This window comes from Phyllopteryx taeniolatus, chromosome 18, assembly GCF_024500385.1.
Source record: "Phyllopteryx taeniolatus isolate TA_2022b chromosome 18, UOR_Ptae_1.2, whole genome shotgun sequence".
Taxonomy (NCBI): domain Eukaryota; kingdom Metazoa; phylum Chordata; class Actinopteri; order Syngnathiformes; family Syngnathidae; genus Phyllopteryx; species Phyllopteryx taeniolatus.
Genome location: NC_084519.1, coordinates 8,999,354 through 9,025,966, shown reverse-complemented (window position 1 = coordinate 9,025,966; position 26,613 = coordinate 8,999,354). Strand labels below are relative to the sequence as shown.

Here is a 26,613-nt window from a genome sequence, read left to right as displayed (position 1 = left end):
CACATTCACCCACACACTAATATACCAATGGCAAGGCGCTGCCAGGCCCACTGGGAGCAAAGTGTCTTGCCAAAGGACACATCGACATGCGGACAGTCGGAGCCAGGATTTGAACCAGGGACCCTTCGGTCACTACCTACCGAGCCACAGCTGCCCTGTTGGGCGATTACCGATACCAGGCCGAAACAGACCTTATTTCAATGTATCGCGTACTCATGAAGGCTGCCGTTACCATCCACCGATACATGAGGCAAAAAAATCGGACATCAAGTAAGTCCGCCTCCCCAGTAGTTAGCGCTACACTGCGGCAGTTTTCCACATCAGCAACATCATCAAATAAAGAAAGATTTTTGTTCACAATAATATACCTGCCACTCGCAGAAGAGCTGCCACACAGAGCAGAGTGGTGGAGTGCTTGTAGGCAGCGGCGCAGTGGGCGACGCACTCCTCCATGAGAGACAGCCGATCGGAGCGCAGACGCACTACATGGCGGGACACAAAAAGGAAGGCATCAGACAGGAAAGCGCTGGTTAAAACCGGTTACAGGTCAGATGGCAAAGAGGCGGAAAATTTCCAGTAAACTACCACGGGAAGTTAAGCTGTCGAATTGTGGAATTGTGTGCAGTGCTGCCTCAATATACGAGTTTAATTTGTTCTGTGATGACGCTTGTAACTCAAAACACTCATATCTCAAATCATTGGTCCCCCAGTGAAATGAATGGAATGCCATTTATCCATTTCAGCCTTCTCCCAAAAAAAAAACGAGAATTTTGTGTAATGTATATTTTAATGAAGAAAAATAGCACTCTATAATTTTGTAAACAGACAAATATACTGTTTATTGACACGTCTCAACTCGTCTCTCAGCTAATCAGTACGGCACTATTAATAATTGTCCTTTGCAGAGGATAAAGAATATATGATTGTGAATATTGTTAAATTGTCTCTCTGTTTGAGTTCACTCCCTTGCTTAAAGTGTTATAGCACCACAACATAGATGCTAATTAGCGTTAACATTAAGCTAGTGGGGCCTTTCTTAAGACATTTGTTTGGCTGTTTAAAATACACAGCATGTGAATGTCTGTTTTATATTTAGTTTGACAGTAAACTTTAACCGGTAGTGGTATTAAACAGTTTGAAGCCTCTTTTTTGAAGATTTGTTCACTATCTTCCTAACTACCGCTTGTTGAGTTCACTGCCACCATACAGCGCTTGTATCTCAACTTTTTGCACGCAAGTCAAAGCAAAAAGAAAAAATCGTCCAAATGACAGCTCATATCTCGAAAAACCCGAGTCGGGTCAGATGTATTGGCATTAACTCGGAAGTGACATGAATTTAATCAAAAAGGTATCATATTGAGGCATAAATATAAAAATTTTGTTTTGTCATGGAGTAGAGTTCCATGTCTACATGCGAGGCCATTACAGTTCCTAATTCCTCCATTTATTTTTCAAGTTCATTCGAGTGGCAGCATATCTGATGCTTGCTTGTAACTCAAAATTTGTCTCGCAACACAAAGCAAAAAAATACAAATACGTTTGATGCACTCATAAGTCAAGGTACCACTTGCACTGCATCACACTGAAAGGCGTAATATTTTGTCCCTCTCACATCGAAAATGCTCAACACCATTGCAATTTTTTTTTTTTAAATGACAAAAAATAGCATTATCATCTGTGTAATGCTAAATATTAGTTACAGCTCTTGCATTAAATTAGAACATGCAGAATGTGCTCGAGCCTATCCCAGCTGACTCTGGGTGAGAGGCAGGGTACTGCCTTAACTGGTCGCCAGCCAATCGCAGGGCACATATAAACAAACAACCAGTCGCACTCAGATTCACACCTTTGGGCAATTTAGAGTCTTCAATTTACCTATGATGCATGTTTTTGAAATGTGCGAGGAAACCAGAGTACCAGGAGAAAAGCCACGCAGGCACAGGGAGAACATGCAAACTCTACACAGGGGAGGCCGGATTTGAACCAGGGTCCTCAGAACTCTGCGGCAGATGTGCTAACCAGTTGCCGCCCAGAAAATAACACCAATAATGTAAAACAATTAAAAATAAATAAATAAATCTGAAAAAATTATTTACTTTAATTGTAACACTTTTAACACATTATAATATAATACTTTTATTTAGCTTAAATTTTAAAAACAACATTTATACAGATTTTTTTTTTAAATTGTTAATGCTTTATTTATCTTCAAATCTGAATATTTTCAAACATGTTTACTTAGCTCTTATTTTGAAATTTTTTTGTTTATTTAGCTTCATTCACATTTTTTAACACTTATTTAACTTTAATTTGAATATTTTTTACAAGAATTTTGTTTATTTAGCTTTAATTTTAACATTTTCAACATTAGCTGTAATTAAAAAAAAACATCGTAAATTTCAATACATTTAACAGTCTAGTTTTAGTTGAAATATTTTTTAAATCTGGTTATCTAGTTTTAACACAGATATGAGAAAACTCCTTTTATATAGCTTTAACTTTAATAGTTTTAACATGTTTAATTAGCTAAAAAAAAAAAAAGTTGACATGACTATTTTACTTTTATGTAGGAGCAACTAGAGAATTTTTGGGGGCCAGCACAAAAGTGAATCCTGTAATTGCATGGAAGGTGCTGTACATACAGTATCACCTGAAGGCGAAAGAGCTGATCTATTATCAAATCCTTCCATTCGGCGCCTCTGTATGTGTGTTTGGAGGAGAACAACAACAAGAAATATTTACATGTGCGTGCGTGAGTGCATGCATGCGAATACAGTAGGCGCATTCCTCCTTGTTTACAGAGGATTGGCGTCACAATGGCATGGCCCTGAGCTACGGAACAAGTCGCACAATAACCTCGCACAAACAACATTTTCTTTGACTTTTCTTCCTCTGCGTCACTTTTGTCTCACTATTTGGCACCGGAGCCCAACTCGGGTGAAAAAAAATAAAAAATCGAATCAAAATTGAGGGTCGTTGAGAGAAGGCATGATTGAGGGAATGTATCAAAGATAAGAGGGGGAAAAAAGGTTCAGAGGTGAGGCGACGAGGAGGTTCATTCTGGCTCCAGGTACCACCAATCAGCCCATGCTTAATCAAACTGTTGTTCTATATAAAATATTTTATGAATAAATTGAGAAATGATCAGAGATACAGTAAATGACATTAAGGTAATATTAAGGAAAAATATTATATTGGGATTGACACGATCAGGAGTTTTGGGGCCGATCACCTATCAAGTTTAAAAAAACGATAACCGATCACTGATCCGATCACAAGATAGAGCAATGTGCCTATTTACATGACTTGTTAATTTATTGTACATACATGTTCACTGTATACTGAGTACGTATCTTCAAAATTATTCTTTAGCATTTTAGACTTAAAAACATCTTTAAAACAGACTTTAAAACATCAATGGCCTCTAGGGGGCATTCAAAGATTGGCCACTGGCACAGGTTTAGGTCAAATCAACATTACAACATGACATGAATAATGGGTGCTAACTTAAAGTAATAAAATTGCTTTATTGCAATTAAATTACTTTAACAAATTCTGTTAATTCCATGCTTAAGTCTAACTTTCTCACTGTCCCGGCTATATGGACGCGTGTTGTCCACAGTTTGCGTCGGTTTGGCTTTTCCTTATTTTTTTTAAAAAAAATTTCCACGCTGCCTTGCTTAAACGCAGCACGCTCCTCCTTGTGTACATTCTTCAGGTGCCCGATCAAATTTGTTGTTTTGAAGCATTTAGATGACGTTCCCCACGACGTACTTCAGTTGTGCACAGACTGTTGTTTGTCTGAGACACGGCAAAATAGTACCACACCGATGATGCGTTTTTTCACCCACAAGATTGAAAAAAACTTTATTGGCTGTCAGATAGTTACAGTACTACGCCACAAGACACGTGACAAGGCTCAAAATAAACTAGCTTCTGGATTCATACACGACGGCGACGCGGAGTCTTTTGCAGAGCAGATCGATGACGTCATGGATTGGATCGGCGAATTATGACATGAAAGCCGATCGGCCAATCAGCATAAAATGCTAATTATCGTCCGATACCGATCAAACCGATCAGATCGGTGTAAAGTCTATTTGGGATATATATTGTTATCGAGATATAATATGACCTATATTGGGATGTAAAAAGAAGAAAGAAAAATAAACTCAATAAACCCCATTTAAAACTTCTCCGCAAAGCAGGTGTGGGTTACCTTGCAGCGGCAGAATGTTGACGCCAAAGTCTTCCAGCTGGCTGAGGGCGTCGATGAGGTCCAGCTCCTCTTGGATGGCCGGAGGACAGTCACTGATGAGCTGGAGACAAGTCCTGTGCAGCACACCACCGCCAGTTACAAAAAGACAGTGAAAGTATGTTTAGCCCGAGGGATACATTCCACGCACACTCGATATCTGCAATATAGACACCATAAAAAAGCATTTTTTAAAATCGTTTTACCCATAGGTGTTTCGAGTGCAGTTTTGGGGGTGTTTAAGAACCCCTAAATTTAATCCCAGCACCCCTAAAATTTGAGAGATTATTTATTTTTACAGTATGTCCTTTTTAAACAAGCTAGAAAAGTGTATAGCTATACAGTACTTGGTTGAAATGTAATGTTTTAACATGTTATGCTTCTCTTTCATAAATGTGGGAAAAATTTACAAAACTGAAATTGATCTTGCCCTGGCCAGCTCAGCACCCCGAAACCTCTGATCCTAGAATCGCCCCTAGATTTACCTGTCCCACATGCTTTATTCATATTTAAACTTGTTAAAAACCCACTTCTTAAACTATTCCTTAGTGCCTGTTCTTACTCGCACTGTCAAGAAATGGAAGACTATCCCATATACAGTAGCATCACTTTGAAAAAGGAAACTATGTTTAACATTCAAATGCAGGATGAAAGTATTTCAGCTGCACTCCTTGCTTTTAATTCAATCAGTTTATTTTTTACATTTATGGAATTATTTTATCTGCTTTCTTGTTAACTTATGTAGCTGTAAAGCACTTTGAATTGCATTGTGTACAAATTGTGCTGTACGAATAAACTTGGATTGAGTTGAGGACCTTAATTTAAGACTACGGGAGTCGTTTGCCGTCATCTTGTGGCATGTGTGATATTATAAAACTTTTTGGTGGGGGGGTGTCAATTCCTCACACATTTTAGCTATTTGCGGCAGGACTCGAAAAGTGAATAGCGAGGGAACACTATATGTTTACTATTATTTTTATGGTAGCAGTGGTAATACCAAAATACGGCGATTAAACTGTGTTTTGTAGCAGAGACAAATGAGCCGCTTCATTATGGCCAAATCAAATATTATTCAGATGAATCTGATCTGCCTCCGAGATCCGCACGCTTCGCAGGAGTAAACAGCGTTCCCAGTTGACTCCACTTAGTACACAAATTACTCACTCTCGTATGCGGGGCTGTCCCGTCGCATAATTACCCTGACAGTGTGAATAGAGAGGAGATTGCAAGAGAAGAAAACAAACGATTGAAACAAAAAAGCGCAATCAATGATACCTTCTTTGCACAAATGCATTTTTTGCATAATTTCAAGCAATTGATGCCCATTGAAAGAAGAGTTTCAAAATGTTAATAATATGGCAAGAACACAGGCAGACTGGGCAGAACCTAAACAACGGACTCACGCAACATTGCGGAGCAACCACACGCAGCGTTTGGACTACACACTGTAATTCATTTGAGAGACTGTTTATGTGCCTCAGTAGGTGTGATTGTTTTGGTTAGCAACAGGGTGAAAAGGGGCTCAGCGGTTAATATTTTAATGTCCATGTTAGTTAGATTTTTGGGGAAAATTCAGCCACCAAAGTCAGTTTCACTCAGCAACATGAAATTTGGTTCACGTCGATCATTAGTAAACCCAGAAAAAAGTCTAAAAAAAACCATGCCTGAAAATACACAGGAAGTCTGACATTTTGGTTTGGAGCTGTCATTTTGGGTCACTGTGGACATTTTTCTCGAGACTTTAAAAATAATGTTACCGCCGCCCAAGCAAATTTCACTTAGCAACATGACATTTGGCAAACATGTTGATTGTGAGTATCCATCCATCCATCCATTTTCTACCACTTTGATTGTGAGTAGACCTGCAAAAAAGTCGCAAGAACCAATGACTGAAAAGACACACAAAAGTCTGCCATTTTTATTTGAAGCTGCCATTTTGGGTCAATTCGGACATTATCAGGGTTCCTTAAAAAACACTTGAGCCCCTGAAATTTGGTAGACATGTCTGTCATGAGAAAATCTACCAAAACATACAGTACCTTGTACCTTGAGATTTTTTCTGATTTTGTCCCAAACAAACTATTTGTTTGAGACCTCACAGCGTGTGCAAAGGCAAAGAAAACTGCTGCTGCCACAAAGACCAAACTCAACTGACCGAGCCAACCTTTTATGTGACGAAACCAACGACTGTGGGGACATTAGCAGTAAAGTTAATGTGTATTTTTGTTCACCATGTGAACCATTTCCATTGTGCAGCAGCTGCCGTCTGGCTCAAACGTGACCCTCTCCCCTTGATTTGTTGGTGGTCTCATGCTGGTGCACACACAAAAACACTGCTGCACTCCCCCCTTTGAGGATGGCGGAGAGGTTCTTCTGAGTGGATGATCCTCACGTTAAATCGGTTCGAAAGGACATTTCACCATGATGCCACACGTTTCTGGGTGTGGCAAAAGCCGGCGCTTTCTCTTGATGGCGCCACAAGTAAACAAATCCTTCGATGGAGGTAAGAGCGATTGAGAAAGGGTAAATGTCTTGAATGACGATTTTAGCTTCCTTCTTCAAAAAGATGATGTTACGTGAGGTATAATGCTCGGAAGGGAGACCCAAACAATCCGACAGTAATTCATATTTCAACAGATAAGCTGATTAAAAAAATAGATGTGGTTGAAATATGTTCTACTCAAAAGCTGTGTTGATCTCAAATCCAAAGTGATGAAACGATCTGTTAGCCAATACAGTGGTTTACAAAGCTGAATTTTACAGACAAGCTAGGCGAGACCCTCTTTCACGCTTACCCGTTGAAAGATGTACTGGACTCTGTCTGTCCCTACCAGGCAGTCTTGCGATGTTCTCTATGCAACTATTTACGATATCCAATTGATTTATCATTATTACATTATTACAACCTTATGTGTAGATCTGGCAGCGCAACCCCAAACACAACTAATTTTGGTCATCACTTTTTTGCAACCGGAAGTATCCTGTCGTCTACTATTGACAATCATGATGAAAAGGTCTATTGGGCATGGGTCTCACCTGGCCAGGCCCATGCAGGGGTCTGTCAGCGTGGTGGAAGAGTTGAAGTACTCTCTGGCGGCGGCCAACACCAACTCCACGCTGTTGTCGTAGGCCACTTTCACGGCGTAGCCCTTACCACGGAACGACAGACTCACGGGGACATCCTGACTGACCTGGAAAATAGCAAATGGATGGCGCTGCATGGTTCATTCAGCCCTTTTAAACGGATTCCATTGGGAAGTGTGAATGTGTGCCGAAATACCTTGGAGCAGTGCATCAGCTGACCCGCCAGACTCACGTTCTCCACCCGGCTGGAGCACAGCAGCGACTCAACAAAGATCTGCAGCAATGAAAAATATCAAATAAAATTCAAAAGGAATTTTGATTATTAAAAATAAAACACATGAATAAACAAACATGATTTAAATGTTTTACATATAAATGAAACAAACTATAAAAAAATAACAAAAATAAAAATGTACAAATAATGAAAATAAAAAATAAAAAATTAAAATAATGCATGAAGTAGTCAAATAAAAATAAAGACTACTTTAAAAATAACAATTAGAATTTAAAATATTTTTCATACAGATAAAATGAAAATAAAATAAAAAACTATAAATACATTAGAAAATAAAATCTAAATATGGGATTAGAAAATTAAATACACAATTATAGTTAAATAAAAATGATGACTAATATACAAATACAAATGTAAGGCAAAGTTTGATGGCATAGAAATAAATAACAACAAAAACTTACAATCCACTATACATATGTGGAATGTCTAGTGACCAAACCTTGAAAACAGGTTCACAGACTTCTTGGATATGCTTCACTAATGAGCATAACTACGGTTTGATGACATGTTTAAAGCCATCCATCCATCCATCCATTTTCTGAGCCGCTTCTCCTCACTCGGGTCGCGGGCGTGCTGGAGCCTATCCCAGCTGTCAACGGGCAGGAGGCGGGGTACACCCTGAACTGGTTGCCAGCCAATCGCAGGGCACATCGAAACAAACAACCATTCGCACTCACAGTCATGCCTATGGGCAATTTAGAGTCTCCAATTAATGCATGTTTTTGGGATGTGGGAGGAAACCGGAGTGCCCGGAGAAAACCCACGCAGGCACGGGGAGAACATGCAAACTCCACACAGCCGGGGCCGGGGATTGAACCCGGGTCCTCAGAACTGTGAGGCTGACGCTCTAACCAGTCAGCCACCGTGCCGCCATGTTTAAAGCCAAACTTGCTAAAATATTGTTTTCTTTTTGGCTGGTGTCTTCAGACAAAAGTAAAATTCATGTATATAATGTATTTATACAAATATATGATATACAAAAACATAAACAAAGCCTAAAACATCGGATATTGTCATCAATGGTACAGCGTGAAACAAATATCATTATAATATCATTTACAGGTACTTTGTCCAAGTTCCATTCCGCCATTTACCCGTGTCAGTAGGAAGTGCTTTCACCTGTTTTGCTGAATGCGGAAATAGGTTACGCATATGCCGGATTAAAATAATAGTACTAGTATTATTACCGTAATTTAATTGAATTCATTGAATTTAATTTTGCATGCGTTTTTTTTCTTTTACCTGGTGGCACGTATCTGATTTCAAACAGGTGTAGACGTTCTGCTGCATGTCTAGCAGATCCTGCAGCAGACCTCTCCACACTGTCTCGCCTACTGGAGGGTTCCTGCGTATACAAACACAAGTACATATATTGTATACAAAAGAAAGTACAAACTAATGAAGTCCAATGGTAACTAATTAAAAAAAAAATGTGTCCCTAGAGCCAAAAACATAACCTCGGTAATAAAATTGAGCATCATTATTGTGTAAAAATCTCATAATATTGCAGCCAGTAAGTGTCCCGCATTCAAGACCGTGCGGGGATTCTAGCGACGTACTTGCGCCCGGTGTGACGACACAGCTTGACCATGAGCTGGTGGGCTTCCTCTGTGCTGTTCTGGCTGTTCTTACATACGCGATGGGCTTCTGCAGGCCGTGCTTCTCCAGAACCTCGGCCACACTGCAAGCACACACACCCATATGTATTTTTAAATCGCAGTCGTCCGCGCACGCACACACACACACACTCAGTCTCTCACACACATGTACACACATGCATACACACACGCACACACTACAGGTAAAACAAGGAGACAGCATGACTGGTGAAATCTAAGCTTCTCATTATCCTGATCCCATGAAATCCAGAGTGAAGAAGCCAGGAGAAGACGACACCCATTCACTGTGCATTTACTACCACCTAAAAACAGCTTTCCTTTAAGAGCATCTCACAGGGAAGAGACTGTAAACTTACTACCTGATTCATCTGTTTTTCTGTGTGCATGGTTGGTTTTGGTATCTTTGGTTCTTACCATTGTCAATATTTTGTGGGTCTTGAAAGTGCTCAGCAAAAGGGCTGGCAATGGGGGGAAGCTCTGCTTTGATAACGGCTGCCTATCAACTAGTTAAGACAACGGGTTTTAAATGAGAACAGTTTAATGTCTCGTTAAAAAAGTAAAGGCTATAACATTGAACTGAAAAGCCAAATTCCTCTCCCTCCTCCTCATTATCATCAGCATTCCCTTCAGTTTGCCACGCTTTCCCCTCCCCATACTTCATCCTTATCCTCATTCCTCCCCATCATCGCTGTGTGTTCAGGGGTTCATCCTGAGGGGGAGGGAGGAGGAGCAGGAGTAGAAGCGCGACATGTCGGTGATTCTAAACTGTAGCAGCAAAAAACGCCCGAGGCCGTTTGAACGCCACGGGACCGACACTGCTCCTTTGATATAGTGTGCGCCTGTGTGTGTGTGTAAATGAGTGTGTGAATGAAGACTGTGCTTGCTGTTTTTTTTTCCCCTAGTGCTGTTCTTCATCAGAGGCCCATTATAAAGGGAGGAGGGATAGTGACAGTAACTACAAAGAGAACATCGCAGCTCTCTTCAGACACGATTGCAGCATGATTGCAATTGGTTTTACTTGTGAAATACAGCGGAACCTTGCTTTTAGTGATTAAGCCATCTCAGAAAATTGGACTAAAACCAAATCGTCCGAAATCCAAAGCAATATTTCTCAAAGGAAATAATGTAAATCTTATTAATCCGTTCCAGACACCCAAATATTTTAACAAAAAATGTACTTTATAGAAAATAGCTATAGCTGTACATACAAAAACAGTGTGAAATCAATATAAATTACCAATAAAGTGGATAAAGGAACATTTAACATCATGGCATATTCCACAATGCAAATGTTTTTAATAACTCAAGGCAATAATAAGCCTCCTGGTCTGCTCGGCGGACAAGTTGGAGCAACATCTGCATAACATCCTGTCAAAACTTCCACCTTCAAAATAAAAGTACACCAGTATAATAACAATTTCACCACACTTGGCCCTATGTTGGCCTATTTAGTTGCTGCACTCAAACTATTTTGTGCTTGTTTATTGTGGGAAACTGTTAAATAATCCACCATGTGGCGCAAGAAAGTATGGTGAAACTGTCATTATACTGCATGCTTATATTTTAAAGGTTGGATTTTTGACAAGATGTGTTACGCAGATGTTGCTCAAGTGCGTTGTGAAATACACAGTGCCATCTATTGAACCCTTTTTACACAACTTACAAAATGTTTCAGATGAATGCGCATTGATTCCGGGGAAAGGAATAGCCGAGTCCCGTTTTTTTGTTTTTTGTATGAAAACCAGGATAAAATATTGACCAAAAAAAAAAAAAAAAACAAGGAACACGGTTGGCGTTACCTGAGGTGCTTCTCCAGTTTGTCCACCCCATCGTGCAGAGATGAGGTGATGTCCGTCTCTGGCCTGTAGAGTTAGGAGGGGGGGGGGAGTGAATTAGTTCATATAGCAAGGGTGTCCAAAGTCCGGCCTGGGGGCCATTTGTGGTCCGCTGCACATTTCTTATTGGCTCAACGTATGTTCTGATAACAAAATGAAACACGGCCCATGTCAAAAGGTGACGATAAAAAGCTAAAATGGTAAAGGATTTTCTTTTAGTTTTTATTAAAAATGAAAATTTAACAAAACTTTTTATAATTTTTTTGTTTTGAAATGTAAAAAGGTTGAATGATTATTTGTTACAGGATTTTTTAATTTAGAAATTGATTAGAAATGTTACTCAACCTAACTTAGCTCGAGTTTATTTGCAGATCATTTAAAAAAACAACCATGCTGTACATAAATTAAAATCAAACATAAAACACTATAATAATAAAAAACATTAATAGTCAACAAAAAAAAACATGAAATACTCGTTTAAATATCTTTACAATGAGGACAAAACTTAAACAATTAAAAATATTTTTTTAAACTGATAACTTTGTTACAGGACTTCACACTTAGCGTTTTAATTTTTTTAATGAAAAAAATAAATTTGTCACGTGATTATTTTATTTAAAAGCGTTCATAAATTTTAATGTTACAAGCTACCATACTTTTCATTTAATATTTTTAAATGTAAACAAAGTTTAAGGAAAATTTGTCACAATATATATTTTTTTAATTGTAAATGTCAGTGTTACAAGATATCACACTATTTTTAGTTTAAAATGTTAATGTTGAAAGATACATTAGAGGTTTTTTTTAATAAATAAAAAAAACAATATCACACTGATACTATTAACGTTTTGCTTTGTGACCTATAACACCAAGCTGAGCGTTGTATTTAGATCTGATTTTTTTAAAGTTATTGTTTAACTGCTTAGCATATGTTGATTTACAGCATATTGAATTGTTTCTCGCATTTTCATTTCCCCTTCTTCTTTCCATTTTAACATTTTGTGGTCATCACTCAGTGGAAAAAAATGTGCCCAACCCTGTCATTCAGCAAGCTCGAGAGATACAGTGGATACGGAAAGTATTCAGACCCCCTTAAATGTTTCACTCTTTGTTATATTGCAGCCATTTGCTAAAATGATTTGTTTATTTTTTTTCCTCAATATACACACAGCACCCCATATTGACAGAAAAAAACGGAATTTTTTAAATTAAGGAGAGGCTTCCGTCGGGCCACTCTGCCATGAAGCCCCGACTGGTGGAGGCCTGCAGTGATGGTTGACTTTCTAAAACTTTCTCCCATCTCCCGACTGCATCTCTGGAGCTCAGCCACAGTGATCTTTGGGTTCTTCTTTACCTCTCACTAAGGCTCTTCCCCCCCAATTGCTCAGTTTGGTTCTGGTCGTCCCAAACGTCTTCCATTTAAGGATTCTGGAGGCCACTGTGCTCTTAGGAACCTTAAGTGCAGCAGAATTTTTTTTGTAACCTTGGCCTGCAACACCCCCACCCCACAAAAATAAATATAAATGCCCTAGAAAAATTGTGCAGGTCCAAATGAACTACAGCAAAACCCCTAAAGTTGTGCGGGTTAAAATAAGACTGCCGTAAATTCTTCAAGAAATTGGATAGGTTAAAATAACAACCATAAATGCCCCAAAAGTTGTGCTGTTTGAAAATAAACCAACTGTAAATCACTCAAAAGTTGTGAAGGTCAAAATGAAACTAGCGCAAAACCCTTAAAGTTGCACAGGTAAAACAAAAAAATATGACTGCCACGAATCCTACGAAATGTCTACAGGTTAAAATAAGACTACCTTCAATATCCCAAATACTGTGCATTCCTTCCATGTTTGCACAAAACTGAATCCCCAAAGAGTTGTGCAAGTTGTTATAAGAGTACCATGAATCAACCTCAAGTTGCACAGGTTAGAATAACCATAAATACCCCAAAAATGATGCAGGTTGGAAAAAAGAGCCTTCCGTAAGTCCCTTGAAAGTTGTGCAAGTCAAAATTAAACAACTGCAAAACACCAAAAAATGCACAGTTGAACATAAACCCCCTTGAAGTTACACACGTTAAAATAAGACTATTGTAAACCATCCAAAATTGTGCATGTTAAAATAAGATTACCATTAAATCCACTGAAAGTTGTGCAGGTCAAAAGGAACTACCGCAAAACCCTGCGGTAAAGCCCACTAAAATGGCGCAGATTAATATCACAACCTTAAATCCCCCCAAAGTTGCGGAGGTTAAAATAAGACAACCGTGAATGCCCAAAAAGTTGCACCTGTTATAATAAGAGTAAGTAAAACATCTGGGCCTGTATAGAAAGGTGTTTGAAGTGTAGGCCATCGCAGCTAATTGAAAGTTTAATAATGTGACTTCTTTTAAATGGTGACTGCACTACACAGGCTAGCATTACAGGAGCAGACGTTACTATATTGTCAGGTCCAAACGATGAAGGACTCCCCAATAGTAATTCTATTTTCCAATTAAGGTGATAATCACATAAAATAATCACAGGGGGTGATAATGCATCTAAAAACAAAGTCATTTAATCTATTCCGGCTCACCATTTTCTGTACATTTTTGACATGGTTGACTTTCTTAAAATGACCAAGCTCTCACGGGGGAGCTCAAGTGTAAAGTAGAAAGCAGGTGTGGCACAGAGTGGAGCTGCAGTGCTGATGGGTCCTTGGAGGCACAATGCTAGACAATCCAGCTGAGTTTTTGTTTGCTTTTTCTTACCCGAAGCCCCTCTGAGGAAGACATTCTAGGATGTCATAGCACAGGCTGAGCTGGTCGTCCCTCTCGCTGCAGTAGATGCACTCCAGGGCTACCGCCATAAGCTGGTCAGGGACCCCGATCACCTTCTGCGGACACTGCAGGAGGACGACACGCGTGAGGGACTGGAGGTCAGAAAAACGCATGCAAGCAACATGCCCAAACCTCTACTATGTGATACTCCTCTACTTTAAATTCATGAAATCATTAAAATTTCTTTGTTAAAAGAACAATGACTCCTTATTTTGACTGATTTTGCCAGAAATTATAAAACATTTTTGGTTACAAAATAATAATGCACATTTTGATTGGCCTTGAGAGAAATGTCTCTTTTGAATAATTTACTTGCGATAAAATAACATTCGATTTTAGTTGATTTGCCACAAATTGTTAATTAAAAAAAATCAGTTTGGACTGATTTTCAGAATCAGAATTTATTAGTCATTGCACAACAGCATAAAATTAAAACTCAAACTTAAAACGAAACTACATAAAAACAAGACACAGAATAAAAGACAATAGAAAAAGGTTTAAAATGAATAGAAAAAATATGTTCAAATATGAATATTCGGTTTTAATTTTTCCAAAAATAAAAAAGCAAAATTTATAATGAAGATAGTTAAAAATACTTGTTATACTTTGATATAGGCTGCAACTGCCTCCGCCATTACCATGTTGATGCAATAAAAACATTAGGATAACAAATATTGAAGACATACTTTATTAGCAATTACAATTATAGCGTCATGATCATGTTGTGCAATTGAACAGTCGACAGAATTATTTTTGTCCTATTCTGTCCTATATCCTGCAATAACTCCATCCATCCATCCATCCATCCATTTTCTGTACCGCTTATGCTCACTGGGGCGTGCTGGAGTCTATCCCAGCAAGAGGCGGGGTACACACTGCCCTGGTCGCCAGCCAATCACAGGGCACATATAAACAAACAACCATTCGCACTCACATTCACACCTATTTTTTATTGTACTTCCAAAAATAATGCTCAGTTTTAATTGATTTTCCACAAATTATTGACAAAATAATAGAATTACTTTCTAAAGTAATTAACTCAGTTTGGATTGATTTTTGTCATGGAATTATTACATGTATTATTATATATATTATAAATATTTCCTCAAATGTTACAAATATTTCTTGCCACAAATATTAATACAATTATTTTGATTTCAAATAATAGTAGCGCGTTTTGAGTTTTCATGACCTTTTACGAGTCTTGCGCCACTCACATCAGGTTTGGAGTGCTGGAAGATGATGAGGGGGAAGGCAAGGTCGTGGCAGGCCAGGCCCACCAGAAAGTCTCGAAGCAGACGCTCGGCGGCGCCCTCCTCCTGTCGCTCACAGCGGTGCAGGAAGGGCACCATCCACTGGAAGGCATCTCTCACATAGCGCTCTCTGCTGGACTGGTGGCATAAAGACATTTAATAACTACTTACGCTAGACAAAGAAAATCAACAAAATTGATTTAAAATTACTACCGTGGGACTGGAATAAAATCTAAATGAAAATAAAGAAATCATGAATTTATATAAATTAGAGGTTGAAATGATTAGTCGACTAGTGGACTAGTTGATGCGTCCACTTCACCATTCTGCAAATTATAGCTTTGAGATCGAGATCACGTGTTTTGGCATGTACAAAGACTGTACTAAATATAAGAGCGTAGCACAGTCCAAAAATACAAGTCTATCTTCAAATATAATAAATTCAAGTCCATCACACCGAAAAGACATCTGCTTTGATTTTATATACGAATAAATTGGGTAACAAGTTTGGCCAAGGAACGAATACAACACACAGTAATTATGATATTGCTGAAGTCTATATATAATAATTCTACTCACATACTTAACTTTGCTGCTCTCTGCTAAAGAAGCCCATCAGATGCAGGCAAAGGAGGTCATTTAATTTAAGAGCACAAACACACACATACAGAGAGCGAGAGTTCCCACATGGCAGTCAAACAGTTTGTGTCGGTGCAGTAAACAACATTTGCTGGCCACACGCAAGGCTGATCTTACTGGTACCGGTCCTCGCAGGCTAAAAGAAGCAGTAGGCGCATTACTGGCCATTCGAGAGGAAGCCCCGTATAATGCACTCCAAGGACACTGCGGTCGCTCCACTACAGGTCACCACCACCGATTTTTATTACCGTGCTCAAATTAAAAGGGAAAACAAACACTGCGGAACAAATTATACTCAATGCGTCCTGATTTGGAGAGACTGAGAAGAAAAAATGGGAACGTACTCGAGGGCATATATGAAAGGTTCTGGCTCTAAACAAAACAGCATATCAAAAGAAAATAAATATCATTCAAAATGAATACATCTTAAAGGGCAATAATGCCTTGTTTTTATTGATTTCATTTAGTTTTCTATGCTCATTTGGATAGCTTTTGCTGAAAATTTTAATTTACAAAAACAACAATGGTTGGTTTTGATTTTATTTAGCTGGGATAGGCTCCAGCACGCCCGTGACCCCAGTGAGGATAAGCGGTACAGAAAATGGAATTATACAAAAAAAATTAATTACAAAAAAAAAAAAAAAAACACTCACTTTGATTGCTCTTGACACAAACTAGTCTGACAAGTTATTTAAAAACAAATTTATGTTTAATAAATTAAATATTAATTACTGATTTTTTTAATTTAATAATAATAATAATAACAATAATTTTATTATATGTGTAATTAATATTTACATTTAGTTCATAAAATAATAAAATTATTTAGGAATAAGCCAAACTAAAAATAAACTAAAAATGAAAATAAAAAATACTGTTTGCATTTTCTCACAAATTTACAAAAACAAACTATTTCTAAAAAGAATAATGTCCAGTTTTGATTGATACTTTCACTAATTATATTTCTAAAAATACAGTGCCACCAGAAAGGACTCACACCCCTTCGTTTTCCACATTTTGCTGTTGCAGACTTATTCTAAAGCTGATTTGAGTATAGTTTTCTTTCTTTAAAAAATAATCATCTACATATAACATCCTATAATGACGAAGTCAAAACATATTTTCAGACATTTGTGTAAATGTATAAAAAATGTAAACATTCAAACATAATAGGTAAATAAGTATTCACACCCTTTGGTATGACATTCAAACTTAAGCTCAGGTGCATCTGATTTCCCCTGATTATCCTTGAGATGCTTCTACAACATGAATGGAGTCATCCTGTGGTAAATTCAGTTGATTGAACATCATCAATGGCAGGCAACTGTCTATCTGAGGTCTTATAGTTGGCAGTGCATATCCGAGCAGAAACCAAGCAATGAAGTCTAAGGATTTGTCTGCAGACCTCCGAGACCGGACTGTGTCAAGGGACAAATCTGGGGAAGGATACGAAAGAATTTCAGCAGCATTGAAGGTCCCGAAAAGCACTGTGGTCTCGATAATTCAGAAATGGAAGAAGTTTGGAACACTGGGACCCTTCATAGATCTGTCCGATTGACCGAGCTGAGTAACCGGGGAAGGGGCTTGGTCAGAGAGTTAAACAAGCACCCTATGGTCACTAAGGCGGAGCTCCAGTGTTCCCTTGCGGCGATAGGGGAACCATCCAGAAGGTCAACCATTGCTAACACACTCCACCAATCAGGCCTTTATGGTAGAGTGGCCAGACGGAAGCCTCGTCTTACTAAAAGGCACATGGCAGCCCGGTTGGAGTTTGCCAAAAGGCACCTTAAGGATTCTCAGACCTGCAGAAACAAAATTTTCTGGTCTGATGAAACCAAAATAGAACTTTTTGGCCTGAATTGCAAGCGTCATATCTGGAGAAGAAGAGACACTGCTCATCACCTGGCTAATCCCATCCCTACTGTGAAGCATGGTGGTGACAGCATCATGCTGTGGGGCTGTTTTTCTGCTGCAGGAACTGGGTGACTAGCCCGCATAGAGGGTAAGATGACAGCTGCCAAATATAGAGAACTTGCTCCAGAGTACTCTGGAACTCAGACTAGGGCGTTGATTCACCTTCCAACAAAATATTAAGCCAAGGGTGTGAATACTTATGTACCTATAATGTTTAGATTGTCAATAAATGTTCACAACTGTCTGAAAATATGTTTTTACTTTGTCAATATGGGATATGTAGATTTTAAAAGAAAACTATACTCAGATCATCTTTAGAATAGGTCTGTCACAGCAAAATGTGGAAAAAGTGAAGGTGTGAATACTTTCTGGTGGCAGTGAATTTTTCTAATAAAGGAAATAAGTTGTGGCTGTCTTACGTTGTTCATGAGCAGGCGCAGCTTGTCTATGTTGGCGAGCTGCTGCAGATCTCGGAGTGTCAGGTTGAGGTCGCCCAGCGTCTCGTAGACCAGTGTCTCCAGGGTGACCAGGTCGTCGCACAGCAGCTCCAGGCCGGGGATGTTGCGCTCTGTTCCCAGACGCACCAGCGACAGGGCACAGTCCACCTGCGCCACAACAGTTACATTATATTACCACTACGCACCAAAATAAACCAAATGCACGTTTACTGCTGTCCGTGAGCATTTAGTGTGGTGACTTCGGAAGTAAATTAAAGCCCCACAAGGGAAAATAAATCAAGTAAAAAAACTACAATTCCACCAAGGCTCCAACAATACTAATTTTGGAGTTGCAGCAGAGTGGAAATTTAATGGATATCTATCACTTACATATCTCTGCTGTCGGGCGGAAAACTCGTATGTCCGTGGTCAATTTCACAGATGCATACTATTGGTCTGTCTCAAAGTCGTCTGTTATTTTCACACTTTATTAACCAATTTAAAGTGTTGAAACTAGCTTGAGAGCAAATCTCTTAACTCTTTGAACGCTTGAATTGCCTGAAAAGTGAAAAACCTTTCCTCACTCTGCGGGAGCTGTGCAGCATTATGTCGCCTCAAGATTAAAAGTCTGGATGATTTTTAGACAATAATGAGTGAAAATAATGAGGTTAGATACATTTGAGTAAGCCTGTTTTGTTAAAAATGGATGGCAGCAATGCTTTGGTGCAGAAGGAACTGGTCAGCCACAAAGGTAAGATTAACTTTCACCTAATAGATTATCATTTTGTTTATTGTATCACTCATGGCTCTAAGACCTCTAAGAGTTTGGGAAGATGTAACCACAGTCGTTGGCTTTTGTGAAGTATTAGAGGCGTTTTGTCTCATTTCTTGTGTAAATTAGTGATTTTTTTTTTTAGCCTATGAAATTAGTGATTATGATTTTGGGGTGGTGTTGTGTTGATGTTAGTCCGCAATGGTATACGTATGCGATGTAACTCAAGCACGTCGTCGTCTTTTTGGGGGGGGGGGGGGGGGGAATTCCGTTAAAAGTAGTCATCTTGGTGGTGCAATAATTCTGCATGTATACACTATTCGCTCAGAAATGAAGGGAAATGTTTATAACACGTTAAGTCCTGTGTAATTAATTTAATTGTGGAAATGTAGAATGTGAGACTTGAAGCTGGAATGGTTTGAATTGGTCAAGAAATGTTAAATTAATAATAAATTTAGGAATCTTATTTTGAAAATTGGGGAATTTGGGGAAGTATTCAACAGTGCTGAACAGTTTGAAGTTGGAAGGGATTATCACTTTTGAGAAATGCGGAAAGAGGATGGACATATATAAAATGTCAGCATTAATTTGGGAATGTTGTCATGGAAAATGTGGAATAATGAAAAATGTGGGAATTGTGGGAATGTGAAAAATAGCTCTGTATATGTCCTGAATGAGCTGAACAGTTGGAATGGTTTGAATTGGTTGAAAATATGGAAGAATTAGTTGAATTTGGAAGGTGCCTCCATTCATTTCAATGGGATTTTCTTTTTTCATGAAAAATGTAGCACTGTGTTGAGATTGAGAAGTAATACTCTGGAGTAATAAAGTTCCCAAGATGTCCGAAATGAGGTTAACATATTGAAATTTGAATGGTTTGAATCAGTGGAGAAATGTGGAAAGAGCAGAACAGTGAAAATTGGCCAATAATAACAATAATAAAGAATTTTGGTGCAGATTAACATATGTATACACATATCAATAATATAATGGCAGCTTGCCCAGCCAATCAATGGCGAGTCGAGTCACCAGAGCTGGATGGATAGCAGATACTGGAAATGATCTTTTCGCACATCACTTGCACAGCTTGATTTTGCCGGCTAGCTAATTGCGCACATTCATTTGTGGAGCAGCCTGAGCGAGGGCTCATGCAACCAGAGCTAACATCTATGGATAAAAACGTGAGAAAAGAGATGCCCTACTCCGTTCTTTTTGCCCCCCTCCAGAGAGAGATGGAGAGTTCCGCCCCCAGCTCAACCGACACCATTCACACGTTAAAAACACTCGCTAATTACTACCTGGGCTCCCTCTCGTTGCGCTAACAACTCACAACAGCTCTCTAGTCTCTTCAAACTGTTTTCTTCCTCATACTAATTAGCTCAGAATTTTGTTGTTGTTTTTATTCTCCATTTCCCCATAATTTCTACATACATTTCGCTGGGAAACAAAATGGGGATTTTTGAAAGATGTTTTTTTCTAAGGTGAATTTTTTTATTTTTTTTAAAGATGCTTTTTTTTCCAAGGATAATATTAAAAAAAAAAAAAAAAAAAATTATAAATTAAACTTTTTTCAGCTTGCCGAGGAGGCTGGTTTGCTTTGGTAAAAAAAAAAATAATAATAATAACAATAATAAGTAAAGATAAATATAAAGTATAAACCATTTTTAAGAAAGGTATCTATGCCTCCAAACCCTCTCATGTTTTAGGCAAAAATAAAATAAAGTGAATTCAGGTTGTTGATTTTTTTTTTTTTCAAGAATTTGTTGAAAAAATTAAACTATAAAATAAAATGTACCTTTATTTTCCATACAAAGGGGTTGTTTTAAGTTAAAGGAAAATATATATGCTTTGAAATACGAATAAAAAAAATATTTTTGACAATCTAAAAACTAAGATCTCACAAAATAAAGTTAGGATTTTGTTCCTCTTTTTTCTATTATTTTGTCATTAGAATAAAAAAATAATACAACAAAAAGAATAAAATTTCAATAAAAATTTTCATTTAAAATGTGCCGCTTTTATTTTCAAGGTTAGGATTTTCTTTCAAAATGGGTAGGTATTGTTTCGAGGTAAAGAATAAAAGTAAACTTATAAAAATAATTTTTATCTCTCTAAATTGGTTAATGTACAAGTTCTTGTCTTCAGTATTTATTGCAGTTTTTTTCTTTTTTTTAAATAAAATAATTTGCAACAAATGAATAAATATAGACAAAAGTGGCACCTTTAAACATACAGTGGGTATCGGAAAGTATTCAAACCCTCTCAAATGTGTCACTCTGTTTTTTATATTGCAGCCATTTGCTAAAATCATTTAAGTTCATTTTTTTCCCCCACATTAAATGTACACACAGCACCCCATATTGACCAAAAAAAAACAGAATTGTTGAAATTTTTGCAGATATATTAAAAAAGAAAATTTGAAATATCACACACCCATAAGTATTCAGACCCTTTTTGCTCAGTATTTAGTAGAAGCACACGCTTGAGCAAATACAGCCATGAGTCTTTTTGGGAATGCTGCAAGTTTTTCACACCTGGATTCGGGGCTCCTCTGCCATTCTTCCTTGCAGATCCTCTCCAGTTCTGTCAGGTTGGATGGTGAATGTTGGTGGGCAGTCATTTTCAGGTCTTTCCAGAGATGCTCAATTGGGTTTAAGTCAGGGCTCTGGCTGGGCCATTCAAAAACAGTCATGGAGTTGTTTTGAAGCCACTCCTTCGGTATTTTAGCTGTGTGCTTAGGGTCATTGTCTTTTTTTGAAGGAGAACCTTCGGCCCAGTCTGAGGTTCTTAGCACTCTGGAGAAGGTTTGCGTCCAGGATATCCCTGTACTTGGCCGCATTCATAAAATTTCAACAATTACGTTTTTTTTCCTGTCAATATGGGGTGCTGTGTGTACATTAATGAGGGGAAAAAAATGAACTTAAATTATTTTAACAAATGGCTGCAATATAAAAGAGTGAAAAATTTAAGGGGGTCTGAGAACTTTCCGTACCCACTGTGTGTGTGTGTGTGTGTGTGTGTGTGTGTGTGTGTGTATATATATATATATATTTAAAAGTGACACTTTTGTTCTTTGTGCCAAGGAGGTTGGGTCACTTTTTTCAAATTAAATGAAAAATTTAAAAAAATAAAAGAAAAAAAATAAATACCATATGCAACAACAGAATAAAAAAAAAAAAACACCTTACACTTTCACACCCACACGCGCTTGCGTGTATTGGTTTAGTCTCGAGAGGATGATGAAAGGCGTGATTCCCCACAGTTGTCTTCAAAAATGAACAGTGAAACCTCGAATCCCCACTTCCCCATCCGCATAAGGCATAAAAAAAAGACGACCACACGCTTGTTAGACCTCTCCACACGACAAGAGAATCTCCTGTGTCAACCTTGATCCACAACTGCGAAGGAGGTAAACAATTTGGAGTGGGGCCTGACAACTCGTGCGGCCATTTTTGATGTGGTCACTGTGACCTATAAGGATGTGAACCCGCAACCCAGTAAAAACCAAAGCGTCACTGTCCCAATTACCTTCGACAAGACAAAAATGGCACCAGAAATGCATGGGTGTAGATGACTAGTGTTAAAAAACAAAATACAAAGAAAGGTACATGTACAAATTTTAGAAAAGGCCACTTAATAAAGTACAATTAATACGAGTTTAATTTGTTCCGTGACCAGGCTGGCAACTCAAAAGACTCGTATCTCAAATGATAATTTCTCACTGAAATGAATGGAAATTGAATTAATCCATTCCACCACCCTAGATTAAATTAATTAATTAATTAATTAAAATAAATGAAAAAATGTTATGTTTTTTTTAATAAGAAAAATAGCATTCTATAATACTGGACTTTATAAAAACGTCAAGTAATGACAATTAAATAGAAGTAAAAATAAACTGTTTTTGTCACACTTTGCATAACTGCTCCCTCTGGCGTGCCCGCCTTGGCCACCTGGTAGCAGTAAAACACAGACAAACGGATATACAGAACATGGAGATGGTCTCATTTCCTCAATACAGCACTAATATGTCATTCTTCTCAGAGGATAAATATATGCCTGTGGGTATTGTGATATTGTCTAGCTACATGTTGGTCTGCCACATGTGTTCAAATATTTGATGCTTAAAGCGTTAAAACACCGTCACACAGATGCTAGTTATGTGAGCCCATCTATAGGGTATCCCAATATGTGTTAGCATTAAGCTAGCAGACGTTAAGGTAAGGTTATGTGGCTACTTCAAATACACAGCATATTATTTACTTTTAGCGTAAGTGGCAATAAATATCTTGAAGCCTCTTTTTTGATTAATTGTTCACTACCTGCCTAACTGCTGCGTATCGTGATGTGAGTTGAGTTGAGTTCACTGCCACCATACAGTGCTCATATCTCAAGTTTGCGCTCGCAAATCAAAGCAAAAAAAGGGCCGTATAATGGCTCGTATCTCGAAAAACCTCGAAGTCGGGCCACTCGTATCTCAAGGCAACACTGTAAAAGGTGGTTTAAAAGTTGGCTTGTTTGGGTGTCTGGCATACCTGTCGGGAGCAGGATTCGATATCCCGCGCTCGGCTGCAGTACCAGTCGACCAGGATCTGCACGGAGGGCGTCGCAGAGCGGAAGCGCAGCAAATCTGGAGCGTCCTCGTACAGGAAGGTGTCGTCATCAAACAGGTTTGATTCCAACATGGCCCTGTGGGAGGTCATCAGGATGTAGATTTAGGTTTTAGAAGTACTTACTTTGAAGATTGTTGCTGTCAAATGAAAAGCATGGATCTCCAAATGGTGTGGGGATTTTTGGGGGGTTTGGGAGAGCAAAGTCTACGTTCCTTTGCGTTTTGGATGAATTATAAAACAGAAAATTGCAGAAAAGAAATGACACAATTTAGAGGGATGAAAAACATCTGCAAATGTAGCTTTTTTTAATTATTAATTTAAATGCATTTTTCTTTGTATGTTGGATGAAATAAAAACAATACACCCAAACCTGGAACAATGTGGGGTGGGGGGAACAACAACATTTTTCTTGGATTTTTTTCAACTCGCTTTTCTTTGTGTTTGGGATGAAATCAAATAAAATACACAGAAATCTGAAGAAAAAAAGGACAATTTGGATGGATAAAAAAGTATCTCAAGATTTTGTAGCAATTTTCTTTGTTTTCTCACCTTACTTTTCTTAGTGTTTTGGATTGAATTAAATTCAAAGAAATATACATTTGGAAAAATGTAAGGAAAACAATTGTAGAATTTGAAGGGCTAAATAGCATGTATCGCTACATTTTGTGGTATTTTTTTAAATCTTTTTTTTAGATTCACGTCTTTGTGTCAGCAATTTTCTTTGGATTCTTAACTCACTTTTCTCTGTGTTTTACATCGAATTAAATATAACATTTGGAAAAATGTAAGGAAAAATTGGAGGAACCAGGAGGGATGAAAAGCAAGTACAGTATCTCCAAATTGTTTAGCCTTTTTCTTTTTTTAACTCACTTTTCTGTCTTTCGGAGGGATATTTCCAAATTTTGTAGCTTTCTCCTTGTTTTTTTGGACTCTTCTTTGTGTTTTTGGATGAAATACAAAACAACATTTTAAGAAAAAAAGTGAAGAAAAAACTTTGGAGGGATGAAAAGCAAGCACCTCCAGATTTTCTCGAAATGTTCTTTGTTTTTTCTAACTCGCTTTTTTTTTAAGCTCACTTTCATCTGTTTTGGGATTGTAAATATATATATGTAAATATTTGCAGAATTTGGAGGGATGAAATGCATGTTTGTTTGTTATTTGGTCCTGTTTGGCTATTAGGTCAAGCAGAATGGAGGATCTGTATCCCTTTTATGCCAGAACAGCATAGCAAATATTGTGGTATTGTTCTCAGTTTTTGTTTTTTTCAAAGTCACTTCATGCCTCTCTCTTAATAGTATAGTTTGATTATGTATCCTGTATTATATTGTCCTGTAGATGTATTTTACTGCTTTTTTACATCATGGCCAGGGGACTACAGATGAAAACTAGCCTTCTGGCTAATTCTGGCTTTTTTAACCATGTGTACTTCATGTGTTTTATGAAATTGCATTGTCCCCTTTCAAAAATAAACTGAACTGAGCCACAATGAGTTAATCATGATGCACAAACTTGTATAATTCTTTCCATTGTATTTATTTACGTTATTAAATTTTGATAAAATACATTTTTATAGAGCTCTATTTCCTTATTAAAAACAAAAATTGTTTATTGGGGGAAACTGGAATGGATTGATGATGATATTCATTTGATTGTAGCAAGAGTCAGCTAATTCCGAGTCTCAATGAATTTGGCCTCACAGGCGCATATTGGCAATGCGGCGAGCTTGTGGATTATGAGTCTGTTTTGGCGCAGTTTCACATTTGCAGAATAGGCCAGTCTTTAGCATACCAACGAAAGAAGCATCCGGCATGGTTGCAAGCCGAATTGGTGAGCGGTGTTTCCGACGAGAGGAGCTTCACTTGAGCTTACCTGCACTCGTCCGCCTCGCACCAGTCGCTTTGTCGGTGTCTCTGCTCATCCCAGGCTATCAGCACCCGCTCGCCTCGCTCGTCAACGCTGACGACGAACAAAAGCAAACACTGAGACGGCACAAACAAACCACAAGGAAAAGACACGCAACGACGCCGAGCTTTCAATATTCTTCATAATTACAATACTACTGCTACTGCTATTTTGATCAATACTGCTATTACTGCTAATATTTACTGTACTATTTGCTACTACTATGGATGCTACCACCGCCACTCCTACAGCTACAACTCGTAATGATACCAGTACTGGTAGTATTGCTGCCGCCACTCCTAATGATAGTACGACTTTCTACGACTTCTAGTACTAGTAAAAGAGCTACTACTACTATCACTATCATTACTACTAGTACTGCTGCTATCACTACTACTAGTGCTACTGCTGCTGTTACTCGTAGTACTCCTATTCTTAGCTCTACTATTATAACGACGACTGCTACTACCGCGACTACGACTACAACTACAGGTAACAGTATTAATAGTAGTATTATTGGTGATTGGTGAGTCATAGTATGACCAATTAGTACAACTACTAATACAAGAAGCAGTAGTATTACCACAAATACTAGTAGTAGTGATTCTACTACTACAATTACTCGTACTACTACTAATACAATTACTAGTAGTCATGCTACTTATGTTACTATTATTAAGCCTGATATTACATATTCTATTTTTTTAACCATTCAAATTTGACAGGCTTGTTAACAACACTCTTTTCTGTGCTGTGTCAAATTTATATTTATTTTTACTTTACCGGGACTTTAAGTGTGTAGTGAGTATAAAACTTATGACTACGAAGCCTCAAAAGCTTCTCTGTGTGCAGTCTTTAAAGCTGCCACAATCATGAAGTACAAAACAAGCGTCCAAGTAGCGAGTCAGTGACTGATATTAAAAATTAAGCATTTATCTTTCATCAACATTCCGTCACAAGTTCTTCCATGAAACGGAGGAATTAAAAAAGAGTAAGAGGTCTGGGAGGTAAGTTGTCTTAAATAGGAAAAGCGAGTTGGAAAGAAAGATGGAAGGTCAATATAAATGTGAGAGCAAAGTTACTGAAGGGGGAGAATTAATAATTCCAACGATCTGCTTCCAATCACAAATTTAGAGCTAATGGTGCGTCGGAGCGTCAAAGCAAAGTTTGAAAGTTTTCT

At 38.0% G+C, this 26,613-nt stretch overlaps 1 protein-coding gene across 1 annotated transcript in view; it reads right to left on the bottom strand.

Moving 5' to 3' along the window:
* nbas (NBAS subunit of NRZ tethering complex) overlaps nt 1-26,613 on the bottom strand; it is a 170,552-nt gene that overhangs the window by 97,151 nt on the left and 46,788 nt on the right. The window contains 13 exon segments of the mRNA XM_061753787.1: nt 369-482; nt 4,220-4,332; nt 7,292-7,446; nt 7,536-7,613; nt 8,877-8,979; nt 9,194-9,266; nt 9,269-9,315; nt 11,053-11,115; nt 13,835-13,968; nt 15,121-15,294; nt 18,129-18,314; nt 23,454-23,607; nt 25,401-25,487. Of these exon segments, the coding sequence (XP_061609771.1) occupies nt 369-482; nt 4,220-4,332; nt 7,292-7,446; nt 7,536-7,613; nt 8,877-8,979; nt 9,194-9,266; nt 9,269-9,315; nt 11,053-11,115; nt 13,835-13,968; nt 15,121-15,294; nt 18,129-18,314; nt 23,454-23,607; nt 25,401-25,487 (1,481 nt within the window).